At 47.3% G+C, this 16,783-nt stretch overlaps 1 protein-coding gene across 7 annotated transcripts in view; it reads right to left on the bottom strand.

Moving 5' to 3' along the window:
- The window catches only part of LOC119432631 (F-actin-uncapping protein LRRC16A-like), a 183,150-nt gene that overhangs the window by 21,499 nt on the left and 144,868 nt on the right, over positions 1-16,783 (bottom strand). For all 7 annotated transcript variants that reach the window (XM_049670990.1, XM_049670996.1, XM_049671012.1 and 4 more), the window contains one exon: positions 11,442-11,739. In XM_049670990.1, the coding sequence (XP_049526947.1) occupies positions 11,442-11,739 (298 nt within the window). The remainder of the gene's footprint in view (positions 1-11,441; positions 11,740-16,783) is intronic.

Raw genomic sequence — 16,783 nt, 5'->3', positions numbered from 1 at the left:
GCTTGCATCTTTTTTGGTTAGGGTTAGGCATATGCTTTTTGCCCTTCACCTTCTGGAACAATGTTTTTGAGACGGTCCCTACAACCGAGCTCGGGTAGCCGGCTGTCTGTAGCCTTGCCAATTGGTTGTCAAAGCTAGCGTGCATCACGTGAGAGCACGACTTCATTCATGAGAGCAGACTCAAGGCAAAGAGTGGCTACTGCTCTTTTTACTAACTTTGAATGTGCCAAATCGTACAGCAGCAATTCCTTCTGTACATGTGGGCTATACTGCCAACAGACGTGGTTTTTGTCAAGAACTAAAATCAGACCTAAAAACTGAAGATTACCATGGGAAGGGAGTTCATGTGTAAATAGCATGCCCTTCCCATGGAGCCTAAAATCGCGTAAGGCCTCGTTAATACACTGATCAACGGTAAAATAATGGTTGCCTTTCAAACAAATTAAAAATTCATCAACATATCTAGCCTTAGGGTAGAACCTATCGTCAAAGGAACAGTGCAGGTCGCGGTCAATTGACGCCAAGAAAATGTCACAGAGCACAGGTGCGACGCAGGAACCAATGCATATTCCTTGCCACTGAACATACAGGTCGTCGTTAAAAGCAATAAAAGGAGACTTTAAATAAAATTCCAACAAAACCATAAAATTGTCAATAGACATGCCCACTAGATTCTGAAAAGCTACTGCGCCGTTACGGTCAATACAATTCCTAATGGAGGCACACATTTCCTGTTGAGGCACTGAGTAAAACAAATCTACTACGTCTACAGAAAAAACGTATGCAATAGAGGCGTTTCCTTTTAGGAATTGAATTACATCTGTAGAGCTTTTAGTCCTGAAAGGATCATCCACTTGCAATGGCTTCAAATGATTTAAAAGAAACTGGCTAACTAAATGCTGCCAAGAACCTTTCTCGCTTACGATGGCACGTAACGGAATTCCTTCCTTGTGCGATTTTGCCGTAAAAACACTCTTAACGAAACACCTTTACAGTCACCTAGTGCCTTGACTAACGTCGAAAGGTTAAGTTCTTTGCAAATTGCTATTGCTTGTTTCTTGACTCTTGGTGCCTTTTCTTTTACTTGAACAAAGTTCTTTGCTACCGCTTGTTGTGCCTTGTCATTATACACACCTGCCGAGAAAACCACAAAGTGACCTTCCTTGTCAGACTGTAGAAGTTGAAGGCCATTTTCTTTGAAAAGGTTACGACGGTCCTTGTAGGGTCTCTGGACTTGCCAGTCTTGCCGGTCCCCACCTTGTTCGCAGCCCTATACTAAGGGTATCAACTCCTTCCAAAAGGCATCTCTTCACTTGTGGCTTTCTTTGATAGATGCCTATTTAAGGCCAAAAGTTCATGGGCGGGTATACTCGGTTAATGGCTATACTTCGGCCCTTTGTCTAGGACACGGGTGACACTTTCCGGGATTGCGATATGGTCTTCAGGCACCAACAGACCCCCTTCTCGTGCTACCTTCTTGTCATTCGGGACGTGGAGTCCCCCCAGTCCTCTAATGTAACCCAACCACAAAAATTCAGTTGCGTGGGATGCCTGACGTTTGAGAATCCTGCAACGGTGCTCAGCTATCCAGGCAGGGTACGAAGCATAGCAAAGAACACAAAAGAAGTCCCAGCTGAGTCTGACTTGATTCCACAAATCCGAGCGGAGAATCTTGCAAATGCGCTTTACGCGAGCTGTTGACGGCTTGAAAGGACCAAAAAGGGAACCGACCTCAGCTGGCACGAGTCCTTTTCGGAGGCAGAAGGCGGTGAACCTTGACCGGCACACTGACTGCACAATATGACACAAACGGTTGATGTAGCTTGAAGCAGACATGCTAAAGAAAGGGCCCAATGTACTAGAAATGTAGTTGAATAGAGCTTGTTGCTGGGCGAGTTGGTTGACATCTGAGGAAAGCATGGTTGCGCTAACAGGAAAAGAAAGACTTGGAAAGAAAAGTAGAAAACGATAGGTTGGGTGCTGAACTTCAACTGTTTTATTCTTACAGCAGAGCAAGAGGGATTCAACAAATGCCCATGCGTGTGTCAGTGTTGTCTAAGGCGATTACAGCGACGTTTTTAACAGCAGCATCTCGTTGTCAAACAGAAAAACAGACGTACACTAATACAACTCGTGCATCTCTCTTTTATGTGATAGGCCTCCAAAAGTTCTCTTGCTAACGTAAACGTGCCTGTGACAAGACCCCTTCTCACTGAAAAGGCGCTGTGCTTTGCCACACAGATCGGTCACGACAGTTTTGCTTGCACGACAGTTTTGTTTGCAGCAGTGGCTGGCTCGCTAGATTCAAGACGTGGTACAACTTAACCACAAAGGTTGTTTTCGGCAAAGGTGCAGCGGCAGACAAAAGCGGCGCGGAGGACTGGGCCAGCGGCAAGCTGCAAGATACCTTGCGAGAGTATTCCTCAGAAGACATATTTAACATGGACGAATCGGCACTTTTTTTTAAGAAGTTGCCGAACCGAACTCTAACTTTTAACGTGCACAGGCGGAAAACAAGTGAAGGACAGACTATCGGTCGCATTTGCAGCCAACATGGCAGGGACGGAAAAGCTGCCGCTCCTCATTATTGGCAAGGCGGCGAAGCCGAGATGCTTCAAGGGTGGTCGACTTCGGTCAGGCGTGTTCAACACCAAAGCCTGGATCACCTCGAAGCTATTTCAGGAGTACGTGCGCCTACTAGACCGTCACTTTACTGCTAGCGGAAGAAAAATTGTTATGGTGATTGATAACGCACCGGCTCACGTGGAACTGGAGAACCTTTCTGCCATGAAGGTGGAGTTCCTGGCAGCGAACACAACCGTACTTTCACAGCCCTTGGACCAAGGAGTCATTTGGTCTGTCAAACCCTTGTACTGGAAAAACATGCTGCGCAGGATGCTTCTTGCAATGGAAAGTAGGAAGACTTGCAACATCGACATGCTGGGCACGATCCATTTGCTGGCGTATTTCTGGCAGCAAGTAAAAGCGACAACTGTGAAGAACTGTTTCGCGTGTGCACAGTTCATTATGCCCGCCCAAGAAATCAACCCAAGCGAAGTGGATGCGGATGAAGAAACTGCTGATGACAGCGACGGCGAGGCGCTGCTTGCAAAAGTTTTTGGAGCGACAAGGTGACGGTGACAGAGTTCCGTTTTCGGCGTTTTGCGATGTCTATACATGGGTTCTCAAGCATGTTCGTTCCGGGGAACCCTGCTAAGCACCATGACCCCCCCCCCCCCCCCGAATTAACCAAATTAAAATGTCCTAATTAAACTAATGTCGAATTATACAGAGTATCAAGAAAACAATAACTGAATGCTTACTACGTCAACACGCTTTTATTTACTGAATGCATCGGCAAATCTTTTCTATTTTGCACAAACGCAGTGAGGAAGCTGACATTCTTGTCATCTCATCACTGATTAAGGGCTAGCAGCGGGGTCGCGGTGCGTGTCTTCATCTGCAGACACGCTTTTCACTACCGCGCGCACATCCGGTTATTTTTTCGCTAGGGAGCTGGTCACCAACAAATCGTCCGTCCATCGTGATGTAGCCGATGCTCTTAATCTTTGACATTTTTGCACTGAGTCAAAGCGCAACTACTGCTTGCCGCAACCGCTGCTGACGAAACCGCGGCCATTATCGACGCGATCATAGACGGCGACCTTGCGGTTCAGAAGGCAGGCAGCCGACGCACGCACCAAGTCAAAACGAAACTACCATTTGCTGGAACAAGTATGGACGAATCCGCAGTCACTATCGACGCGATCATGGATGGCGACTATGCAGTTATGAAGGCACGCAGCCGACGCGCGCACCGAGTCAAAACGAAACTACTGTTTGCCGCAAACGCTGCGGACGAAACTGTGGTGGCTATCGAAGCGATCACAGATGGCGACTACGCACTTATGGAAGCACGCTGCTAGCCGCCAACGCGGTGTTACGCGCTGCGATTAACGCAACAATAAGGGCTTTGAGGGCACAAATAAGCACAAAGCATTCCGGCGTTGCTGGCAGTCACGTATCGCGTACGATTGCCGCTGAGGACCGTGGCGATGCGGACTGCGCCACTTCGTTACTAGCCACCGTAGCTTCGTTTTTGGACGCTATCGCCGTTTTCGCTCATTCGCGGCGCGCATTTGTGGTGCTCCGCGCATTTATTATTATTATTATTTCTTTTTGCGCACGCTATCGGCACCTATCCTATCGACAAACGGGAGAAATGCGCATGTTGGTAAATTACGGCCTCCGAGATTCAAGAGCGAAGGCTTAGGCGCGCTGCCTGTTTTCAAAGGTTGGGTGGCTACAAGCTGCTTGCGGATTTATTGCGCAGTTCACGCACTGCCGTTACGCGCTGTGGTGTGCTTTTGACACTCGGGCATGGGTAATGGCAGTTCTGTGGATCGAGCACACCTCTTGTTCTCCGTTTTAGCCATTTAATTGGCGAGCGCGAGACCACGGAAAATTTATCAGTGGCTCGCGGAACCCCAAGCAGGGGCCTGCGGAACCCCAGGGTTCAGCGGAACCTACTTTGAGAACCCATGGTCTACAATGATGTCGAAACTTGTGAAGATTTGTTCGACAGTGACATTGTTAACTCTCTTAGTACCTAGTTATGCAGCGCAAGCGACGGTGAGGATGACAAGAACGGTGAGCTGGAAGATAGCCCGTGTCTGTCAGTTGGAGAAGCAGCGCGAGCACTGGATGTGATGCGCTGCTCCCTGAAAACAGAGGGTTAATGGAAACATTGGCCTTTCACTTGGACGGCTTCGAAACTGCAGTTATGGCGGCGGGGCTGCTGAAGCGGCAAACGAAAGTGACGGTTTTTGCAGCCCATTTCCGCAAAATAAAGAAGTTACTTGGTTTTCTTGCGAAACGCGTTTCATACTACAGGGAGGTAAGTGCATATTTGTTATTTTCGGGTAAGCTGTAGTGCTTCTTAGCACGTACTTTCTTCCCGTCCCCGTCAGGTACGGTTTAACAAGATTCCACTGTACAGTGGTCAGGCGCCCCGCAATGCCAATGCGAGCAGAGAACATACCAAGCATGGTAGGCGCTCCTCCATCGGCGACGCAGAGCATGCGTGATGTAGCAGGTGTGAGAACTTTGTTCAGCTGTGGGCGCAATTGGGCACTCATCACGGATATGTGCGCGCCAGTGTCAGTGAGTGCTGGACACTGACACCATCGACTACAACGTCCATCAAGTTCTTTTTGGTAGGCAAAGTGATCAGAGGGTTTTGCGTTCGAGTGGTTAATGCAGCATCACCTCCGGGAGCTACATCGCTTAGTTTACTGGAGACCATCGTTGGGGCTGCATCAGGAACGGTGGATGACGAGCCTGTGGTGAACAGGACTGGTGACGTCGGAATGACGACGAGGGACTATTCCAAGGGGCACTAGCATCAATCTTTGGCTGTTCTGGTTCAAATGGTAGCTGGTAACGACGCTGGCTCTGTTCGGAGCGATAAGTGGCGAATGACGGTCGTCGTAGGGAGGAGCCAGTGCGGTTATTACCATGGTGAGCAACGTGTTCGATACGCTAGCAGGCAAAACATATGGACCGATTGTCTGCAGTTCGCCACTCGGCCGGATTTCAGACGCTGGCTCTGTTCGGAGCGATAAGTGGCGAATGACGGTCGTCGTAGGGAGGAGCCAGTGCGGTTATTACCATGGTGAGCAACGTGTTCGATACGCTAGCAGGCAAAACATATGGGCCGATTGTCTGCAGTTCGCCACTCGGCCGGATTTCAGAAGCGTGCAGGATACCGCTGACCAGTGGATGGACAAGGAGCATTGGACAGCTGTAGAGTGGCAACAGCACATAAAGAATGAACTCCAAGATTAGCGAGTTCTTTGCAGATTATTGCCTGCACAAATGGCACTGTAGGCAAGTTGTTCGGCTCACTAGGGTGGGAGAAAAGGGCTGCAGGAGCCATGGCTTCAAGTTCTCGCCGCACTATTCGCGTTAGGTCATTTGATGATTATGGTCGTGGCATTCCTACCCTGTCGTCACAAGAGGATCTCGCAGCTGTGTTCGGCAAAAGTGCGAACGGCATTGCAATGCGGCGGTTTTTGGCCAGCTCAAAGCGTTGACACTCTTTTATAATGTCCTCTACAGCTTCACAATTTTTGCACATGAGCAGGTTGAAAGCATTGTCAGCGATACCCATCAGTACATGCCCAACCTTTCTAAATTATGGGGTTTTACGTGCCAAAACCACAATCTGATTATGAGGCACGCCGTAGTGGGGGACTCCAGAAATTCGGACCACCTGGGGTTCTTTAACGTGCACCTAAATCTAAGTACACAGGTGTTTTCGCATTTCGCCCCCATCGAAATGTGGCCGCCGTGGCCGCCCAACCTTGTCTGACTCGGCCATATCGCTGTCGGCCTTACGGTACAGAGCCAGCACGTCCTGGATGTAAGATACGTATTATTCTGTGGACGTTTACATGCGGGTTGCAAGCTCTTTCTTAGCAGCGCTCTTCCGCCCGGCAGGACAGCCGAACAAGTCCCTTAGCTTTTGCTTTCACGCGTCCCAGTCATTACGTTCTTCCTCGTGGTTATCATACCAAACCTTCGCCATGCCTTGTATGTAGAACACCAGCTTAGCTAACATAATCGTCGGATCCCATTCGTTGTGGGCACTTGCATGCTCATACATAGCGATTCAGTCTTTCACGTCGAGGTGGTCGGTGCCGCAGAACGTTCTGGGATCCTGCGGCTGAGCCAGGACAACCATCGGGGTTGTGGGGGTTGATGTGGGCAGTGGCATTCCGGGTCGCGGCTTGTCCATCATGTTGTCCAGTCTTAGGTGATGACCACTGCGGAGCTCTGTTGTTGTCTCCCTTGGGCACGCCGAACTCTCACCAATTTGTTATGATGCGGATGTCACATAAAGATGTATTTGCACAATTTACAAGAGTGACAACGATACACAAAGAAGACAGCTATTGAGACCGAGTCCACCTCTACACGTCAAACCTTGTTCTGACTGGCACCACTCTCGGTTGCGCCATAACAATATCTTCAGCTGTGTGCATGCCATCGGTGCATGCCCACTGGAACTCAATGTCAATGACCTAGTCAGATTGTGTTGCACAAGGTTAACCCTAGCTGTGTGGAAGATAGTAAGTGAACAGAACACAGAACAGTTCGAACGTGTGAGAGAAAGACAAAGATTGGACAGGGAGACAGTAAAAGGTGACTATCAATGTCCTGAGGTCGCATCAGGCCTGGTCTCTACCATAAGTGAGGGCCAAAGCGGTTAGCTGCTTTGCCGAGAAGTCTTAAAGGGACCCTGAAACGATTATGACAATTTTGTACAAACGTACTGAATCGTTAGGGTAGGTCCTTCTGATCATTAAGTGACACATTTAGGTGCTCTACGTGAATAATTGAACTTATTGTAAGGTTTTAAAAATATGCATCGCTACCGATCGCAGGAGCTACTCCCGAGTTTTCAGCCACCCCCTCACAACAGACATAGTTAGCCCAATTGATGTGAGATGGGCGAGCTATCCAGGTTGCACCATCGCTAATTTTTCTAACCTTATGATGAACAAATGTTGCTTGTAATAGTTAGTAAGTTGGTTCATTTGTTTGTATGATAATAATAATAATAATAATAATAATAATAATAATAATAATAATAATAATAATAATAATAATAATAAACCTAACAAAGAGAATACATGACAATTTATCGCTACACTGAAGCACTTCCGGCACACAGTAAGTGTCATCTGCTTGTGTTGTAATGTTTGTTCTCCAGGTGGACGCAAGCTGCGCAGAGTGTGTTGGTCTCGAGCTTTCTTTTCGCGAGCATCATGGACTGCCCTTGTTATGTTGTGGGCTGCAGATCAAGCGATCGGCGAGATGTCATGCTGCGACCTCTGCAGTAACTCTGCAAGGCAACATGCAAGCGAAGTGACTGCAGCGCATTGGGCTGGCAGTATCAGATAGGCCAGCATCTACACGTTCGCGGCTGTCACTTCACACTGGAGGATTGCTACCACAATAGAGAGCTTTAGGGTGTCCAGTATTTGGGTAAATGCAAGTGCAAGCAGATTGGGTGTTTTACTGTACGAGTGGAGGCACAAACGTGAATGACCTGCATAGTGCAGCCACCTTGTGGCAGAGGGCTAAACCAGACAAACACAGAGCAAAAGTAAACAAATATATTCTACTTTGCTGATGGTGCAAATTTTTGGCAGAAGCGTAATTGTGAACGTGTTTTTAAATGTTTAAAATGGTTTAGACTTCGTTACAGCAATAATGGCGCTGTGTTTGGCTGGTTAAGCTCTGTGCCACCAGGTGGCAGCCCCATGCAGGCCGCCCACGTTTATGCTAAAGCCCCTTCCTCACAGCAGCAATAGTATGAAGGGGCTTAAATTTATGCCTCCGCCCATCCGTCAGAATGTCCAGTTTGAATGCGGTTACCAGAATACCGAACACACTCACTCATGCGACAGAACGCTCACAACGCACGCTGCTTGGATAGCTCTCACTGTGGATCGATGGCCAGATGGCTAGCGGAGAGGTTGGAGAGGCTTCGTGCACTGGCTCCAAGACAACCGGATGTCGACGTCATGACGTCACATCATGACGCAGTCAGTGAAGGCGAAACTTAGCTCCGTCCACTCGACAAAAGAGTTGAGGAGAAAAAGCATGGCTAGGGAGGAGGGTAACTTGTAATCGTTCGTAGTTCCCTTAATATGAGACGCTTCACTTAAATTGCGGTGCGAATGTTTTACTGTAGCTGTACAGTGAAAGCTCGTTAATTCGCACCTCATTAATTCAAACTTTCGGGTTAATTCAAACTGATGGTCATGGTCCGGCCACAATATATAGGCGTCTATGGGTTAACCAACTCGTTAGTTCACGCGCGCATCGGCTCCTCTATCGATAATTCGAACTGCGCGCCGCTGCGTGGTGGTATTTTATACTGCCGCCGCAAGCTTTCAAGGCTCAAGGATAGATGGCGCGAGCACAGCGGCGTCACTGTCGTCATTGCGCTCGCTCTTCGCATCGTGTGGCGGTTCGTGCTGGACGTGTCTGCGTAGTCTCTGTGTCCTTTGTGTGCTGCACATTCAGTCGCTAGGCCTCGTGTACGTCAGAGCTACGAAGTCGTTCGGTGCCGTGTCGCTACGATGTGACGCTGCTCACGGCCTTGCATATGTTGGTGCGTTCCTGGGATCAGGTCACGGCAACAACTGTTGCCAATTGCTTCCGCCACAGTGGCTTTTGTGTGACCAATGAGGGCACAGCTTGCGAGCCCGACGAGCGCGAGGCCGTGGTCATTCCTGCCGGATTGCGGGATGCGCTGGAGGACGTGACCTTCGACGACTACGTCGATGCAGATCGCTGTGCAGCGGTCTGCGGCACAATCACCGACGATGATATCATCGCGCAGGTGGAGAAGCGTCCGTCGTCGATGTAGTTGCGGATGACGAAGAGGATGATGCACCCACGCGACCCTCAGCTTTGGAACTAATGGAGGCTATGCATGTCGCGCGTCTATTCTTCAGCTTCGAGAAAGACGCAGAGGATGCTTTCTGCCACGTTCGCGCGTTGGAAAACAAGGCTATAGCGATCGCATTCAAAGAAGAGAAACAGACAGTGATCACGGATTATTTCCGCAAGTAAATATTTTGAGTGATTTTCCAACAACCCGGTCTCAATTCCTGCTGTTTATTCAATGAATTTCGTTAGTTCGAACTTCGGTTTAATTCGAACTCATTGGGCGTCCCCGCGAAATTTGAATTAACGAGCTTTTACTGTACCCTACACGTCTACAAAATTTGTCCAAACCATTTCAGAGACCCTTCAAAGGGCCTCTTCACCAGGTTTAAGCCATTTTAAACAGACAAGCACAGCATACACACTACGTGCTGACAATCGTGTATGCAAAGTCTTACAATGCCATGCACCGCCTAAAGCAGCTGAAATTTCAAACCAAATGCCACACACTCTCCCTCTCAAGGAAGCACTGCTCCCTGCTAGAGCCAAGGTGACATGCACAAATGCCTCTACGTAAAACACACTGCTAGAAACGTCATGCACCCGGACACGTGACTTCGGTAAATGATTCAATGTGGAAGGCGCAGCAACACCGCTGGAAATGCGCCATGCAACAAAAAAGTCGTAGTTTCACCCGAAAGGTGAAGCATCAATTGCGATAGCAAATTAGTAGAGAGCTATACGGAGTAGGGATAGTACTTTTATCAGCAGCATAAACTTGGACGCATTCGCTTACTAACTGTATTAACAAGCATGGTGTCAGCGCGCACAAGCAAACATGAATAGATCACACTCGATGACCACAGACAACCACTGTCAAAACGCTGGCGTGAGCAAGCGCGGTAGCAGCAGTGAGCGAAGGTTCGTGCGGTCTATTGCTTCAACGGAAACTGAGTGGCGAAAGCACAGCGCATACAAAGGCAAGAGCCGTGTGGAGATCGCCTTCAAGATACGGTGGGCGCGACAGCCCGCAGATGTACAAAGTACCAGTACGCAGTTGCTGGAAGAGTAGAAGCCGCACCTCCTCTCTCCCGCGCTGCCTTCCTGCTTTTCTCCTTTCTCGTGGGAGATTGAGTCGCCAGTTTTCCTTGTGCCCGGTTGCAAGAGACGCATTTGGTGCCCACAGCTAAACGTCACCTCCCCTCCCTCCAATCCCCCAAAAGCCCTACGCACGACGTCGCGTTTGCTCTCCGCCGTGCGTTCGCTCTCCATGAAAGCTCGCGTGCCTTGCACACTTTCACTTGCACATACAGCAAATGGTGCACGGCGACAATTTTATCGCCCTCGGACTTGATACGGAACCTCACGGTGACGGCGATGGCAGAAATCCGCTTGGAGTGTCTATATAATTGCTATCGCAATAAAAAGAAAGACAAAGAAGAAGAGGAGGCAAGGCTCATCACGTGAACCTGAGGCGGTCCCTCGCCTCCAGTACGGGAGAAGGAAGAGAAGAAAGACCGCTTGCAGACGCTAGTGGAGGCAAAGAGGCAAAGTGCGTCTGTTAGCAGTCACACTCACCTCCTGGCGGTATGGGAACGGGGCATTTTATTTCTTTTATCTTCTCCAATAATAAACTGTTCTGAAAAATGATTTTGGTAAAATTTTCCCTAGACGGCATTTTACAACTTGCAGTGTATAAACAAAATTTACAATTCGGCCTGGTGAGGGGCCCTTTGAAGCTCCAAGCACTCAATGTTGGATCAACCAGCAGGCTCTGCCTTCCCCGGACAGAGCTAAGCCACATATTAGATGTGGGTGAGTTCAACACATATGTGCTCAAGTCCATGGTGTTGAAACACACCAAACACTTGCAGATTGCAGTCTGCCCTGCCAGCGCAGTGCTGGTGCCAGTAAGAGTCATACCGCTGTTTATGAGCAGTCAGCCAACCTCAAGCTGGCCACTTCTAGTCATTTACCTGACAACCGTGATTCCATTGTGCCAACCATTGACTTTGGTCGTGGCTTTGGTGCGACAGGTGGTGGTGGTCGACCACTCTTCAGAGCTGCGACTGTCTTCGGTGAACTGCCCGGGGTACTTAGCTGAGGTGAAGAGGGCACATTCTCTGAAGGGCTGATGCAGCTCTTCTCTCGAGGATAATATTCAGTGGGTGACCGCAACGACTCGGCAAGCCCTGTTGGCTTAAGCCGAACTGATGGAAAAGGCCCTGTGTCCTTGGGAGACTCAACAGGACATGGACCTTTGTCCTCGGAGATCTGAAGATGAAATGAGAACAAGAGTGAAAACAGTTCTTTGCTTCAACAACTTCTATGTGCACATCCTGTCAAGCAGCTGTCCTTTCGGCACCAGATTTATAACAGTTAGAGATTATAGAGGCTGCAAGTTTACATGCCATATTTGGAAGCTACCCAGTAAATATTCAGCCATTTCATTCTACATAAACTGCCATCTTGTTCACATGTACCAGTCATGCACACAGGATTGCATATACAGTCAAACCTCAATATAACGAACAAGATATAATGAATTATCGAATATAACCAGTGTGTCGAAGTGAAAAAATACTGGTTCAGTTCAGATTTGCGTTCCAAGTTTTGTCGATTTTGTTCCGATTCAGTTCCAGTTTGGAGAAATAGAAAGCTGTACCAGTTCAAAAATTTGTTCATAGTGTCAAACCACTTCAGCGCAGAACAATGGTCCTCGGTATCTCACATTGTCATGTGACACAGCACATCCAGACTATTAACCCCTACTTTTGTGTGTGCAAGTTTTCATCCAGAGGAATTATAAGATGACTTAGTTACTTTCAGATATAGCACAAATATGTACACATACACACGAAGACGCAACAGACGCGGACGAGTGCTCGTCCGCATTTAACGTGTCTTCTTCATGTGTATGTGTACATATTTGTGCTATACCTGAAAGATGTTAGACCAACTAGCCCAACAGATGGTCCTTCTGAAATATAAGATGACTTCACCAGCACATGGGACCAGAAGATATTTTACATGGTTTCAAGCACGGAATTTTAATGTTATATAGCTACAGCAAAAAGGCCAGTTTTTTCCAGCTGAAAAGCAAAACAACTAGCCTTACGTGCCTGATGCCTTGGTTTTTCTATTTCAATTTTAACACACATACGTATGAAGGAGAGCAACAAATATAGCAAACTTGCGTTATGGTGAGCTCAATGCAAAAAAAAAATATTGCGTAGGTATGTATCCTTTATTGCTTTGTATTACATGTATTATCACATATGAATGTCTTAATGTTATTATGATATCTAATAAATGTGTAAAATTTTCATGAAATTAAAAATCTAGAAGTATGAAGTAAATTATTGCATGGTCTGGTTTTCGCATAAATGAATCAATTTAATGACAACAAAACACTACAAGCAATAGCTAAGCAGCTTTGAGTTACTTCAACAAGTTAAAGGAAACACACAACTCATAAATGCCATTATATGTGTGGAGGGATGACAAGCCATTAAGTTCTTAAAAAAAATAAGGCAAAATATTTTTCAACAAAGAAAGAAACATCATTTAATGTACATTGCAATGTCCATGAAGCAATAAAAATTGTGAAGTGCAATCACCATGGGGTAAAGCTAAAGGCACATTGCTATAGAAAATCTCCCAAAACTAAACACCAATTCAATATTTTCCATCTCAGTCACATGCTAATGAAGGTATGCATTCCTTGATGACATTATAAGAGTGCACGGAAATACTTCATCATAAACAAAAAAAGACTGTTGCTTCAGTTTTACAAAGAGCCTCAAATGACACAATCTCTTCTTCTACCTACGATGGTGGCACCGAAAATGTTCTGCATACCTTTTTACTTTCTTAGTGGCTTGCAATGGCTTCCATGAATTTCAACAAAGTTACAGTGCTGAAGCCGAGCAATAATATGGATGCCAGACAATATTTTTATTTACTTTCAAAATTATTTTATTCTGCTTAAATGAAGCTATTATGCATACACATGGAATGGTTCATCCCAACGCCACTTGCGACAACATACTAGGGCTTTTTGAGACAGCAACATTCACTCGCAACAGTAGTGATAGCTATTACTCATTTGGATGGCTAGTCACGTTATTTATGGGTTTCCTACTTAGTGCAGTTGACTTTCTTCCCTTTTTAAGACTGGTGCTTAAGATACCTAAGAAAATGGCTCAACCACTAAGTTGCGACACAACCAGCAATCTTTTGGAGGCCTTCCCAAAATGGTTCTGTCTAGCTAATAGAGAACTACAAGCATATTGGCCTAGATGCCTGGAATTTTTGGCATAATACATAGCATCTGTGCCAACTCGTGCATTCAACATACAGTCTTGCAAGTCATAACAAGCAAATGTGATGTGGGCTCACTGTGGAAGAAGAGCTGCTTTGTGCGTCCTAATGCATTTTTCTCTGTGACTCAAATGCTTGAACCGTTTCGTTCCGAACCAGAAACCGTTATTGCTTTTGTTAAGGTGTGCTTAAAAAAATTGGTTCTGGTTCAGTTCCGACCGAAATTTAAGTTTAAGTACGGTTTTGGTTCAGGTTCAACAACCTGGAATCCTGAGGTCATATCTGAATATTTCTCTGCAGCTGATTTACTTGTAGTGGGGGGCTCTGCATGAATCTAAGTACATGAGTGCTTTTGCATTCTGCCCTATTGGAATGGAGCTGCGGCGGCCAAAATCAAACCCATGACATCATGCTCAGCAACAGAACGTTATAGTCATTGAGCCACCGCGGCAGGTTGAAATCTAAAATAAGATATAAAATTGCACCAGCTGTAAGTGACCGTGCTATTGTGCTTTCATGTCCACTACTGAGCTATGTTCTTCAATACCGATGATGAATGGCATCCAACTAGCCCAACATGTGGTGCATCTGCAATGTGCTGCTATATGAATGTGACCATTATTTTTAATGTCACCAGCATGCTCCGTTAATCAATTGACATACTGATAAGAATGACCCCCATGGCCATTTAACACCCAGATTGTGATATCTACCTGTGAAATGTTTGTTAGTAAGCTCAAGAGCAACAAAAGTGCCTTACCCAAAAATAAACCTGCACTAGATGAAAGCGCTGTGGTCTTTTTCTATGTGTACTGTGGGGATTGAGGGATGCGCCGGCCCCATTGCACGGGCTTCACCTGTTCTGCCGTCCCCCGTCTATCCTCGCCTGCTCCCAACCGGTTCCAGCGGTGGCGCTCCACTCGCAGCATTATGTTCATGTGAAAGGATGTGGCATAAAGCTTGACTTTTCTGCATTGTGCACACTTATAAGCATGTATGAACGCATTGAGGAATGGGGGCTATTAAAGATGTCGCAGTCTTGCTCGAAAAGTGAAGAATTGGTTGCGATAGAAAATTATTAGACAGCTCTCTGAAGTAAGTTTAGTAGCTTTATGAGGTGTATAAACTACTGTAAACATTCACAAACTATATTAACAACCACGGTGTCACGCGTGCACAGGCAAGCATAATCACATCTCAATCGATAACTGCGAACACTCGCTGCCACAATGCTGGCGTGATGAAGAGTGCAGCAGCGGAGAGCGAATTTCTTTTCATGCAGCTTCTCGCTTCAATGTGAACTAGGCGTGTGAGAACAGTGTACAAGAAGCCATCAGCTATCTCGGGTCACCTACCCTTTGAACCCATCAGAGATTGCCTCCAAGATAGGGTGCAGGCGGCCGCACTCAACCGTCATAGCCGGAGAAGAAGAGAAGATGCACTAACCTGCCCCTTTCCTCCTCCCCTCCTTGGATGGGCACATCTCCCCCCCTTGTGCACATGAAAAGTTTGTGCACCCTCCCCACCTTCCCCCCTTACACACGCAAGAAGACGCCGCCGCATCAAGCCGCCATTCTTCCCGGCTCATTCTCGCAAGCTTTCCCATGCACTTACAGCATACAGACTTGCACTTTAAATGGAACTTCACAGTGACGCCGACAATAGAAATTCACCTGGCGTGTCCATATAATTGCTATCACAATAAAAGCTTGATATAACTGTCAAGCATCAAAACTGGACGTACCTTGAGTACTGTGTACAGCATGAGTTCTCAAAACGGGTTCCGCGGAACCCAGGGGTTCCGCAGGCCCCTCCTCAGGGTTCCACGAGCCACTGACAAATATTCCCTGCTTCCGTGCTCGCCAAGTTCATGTCGCCATAGTCATCAGCGAAAATCGTACGTGACGGCAACACCGGAACGCTTCGTGCCTAATTGTGCCTTTAAAGCCTTTATTCTTGCATTTATCGCCGTGCATAACACTGCGTTGGTGACTGGCCATGTGCCTTCATAATTATGCAGTCGCCACCCATGATCGCATCAACACCCACCACGGTTCTGTCTGCAGCAGTTGCAGCAAACGGTAGTTTCGCTTTGACTCGGTGCACGCGTCGGCCAAGTGCCTTCAAAAATGCGTAGTCACCATCCATGACCACGGCGATAGTGACTGCGGCTTCGTCCGTAGTTTTTGCAGCAAACGGTAGTTTCATTTTGTCTTGGTACGTGCGTTGGCGACCTGCCTTCAGAACTACAAGGTCACCGTCAATAGCAGCCGCGGTTTCATACCGCACCGGTTGTGGCAATCAGTAGTTTTGCTTTGACTCAGTGCAGAAATGTCAAAGATGAAGCGCACCGTCTAGAATTCGTTGGCGACCAGCTCAATGGCTAAAAAATGTCAAGCAGAAACTTATCTGGGAGTTCTCTATGTATGCGTAAGCATTGTGCCACTTGCTCATGTCCATGCAGCCTGGTGTCATTATCAGTATTAGGACACTTGATCCGACCAGTACAAATGACAGCGCTGCGGCGACTTTAACTGGCGCAAGGTGCATTGATAACGCAAGAAAAGTACTGCAGGTGGGGGTGCCATGTGCGCTGATGACGTACCGATCATCTTAAGCCGTTATCACTCTTTAGATCCTTGTCCACACGTGCCGAACCATTATGAACCGTGATCAAAAGACTCTAGCGGCGGCACGGACCGATCCAACATACTCTGGCACGGCCGTGCGGACTGTATCTTGAAAGCGATCTGCGAAGCGGACAGACAGTGCCGACTGCTGCTAACTTCGCACGTTGCGTTTTCGCTGCTTCGTTTGCCCTGAAGCGCTAGGCAGCCCGAAGGTAACGTCTCCCATTGCTGTGGGCTCTATCTTGAAAGCGATCGTCTAACGCGAGAGATGGATGGACGGACTGACGCACGAACAGTTTTCTCATTGGGTAAACATAAAAAATATTGTATGTGCGCGCGGTAGTGAAATGCGTGCCTCAGATGAA

The sequence above is a fragment of the Dermacentor silvarum genome, chromosome 1, assembly GCF_013339745.2.
Source record: "Dermacentor silvarum isolate Dsil-2018 chromosome 1, BIME_Dsil_1.4, whole genome shotgun sequence".
NCBI lineage: Eukaryota > Metazoa > Arthropoda > Arachnida > Ixodida > Ixodidae > Dermacentor > Dermacentor silvarum.
The sequence above is the reverse complement of the archived record's forward strand: the minus strand, read 5'-3'. Positions and strand labels throughout refer to the sequence as shown.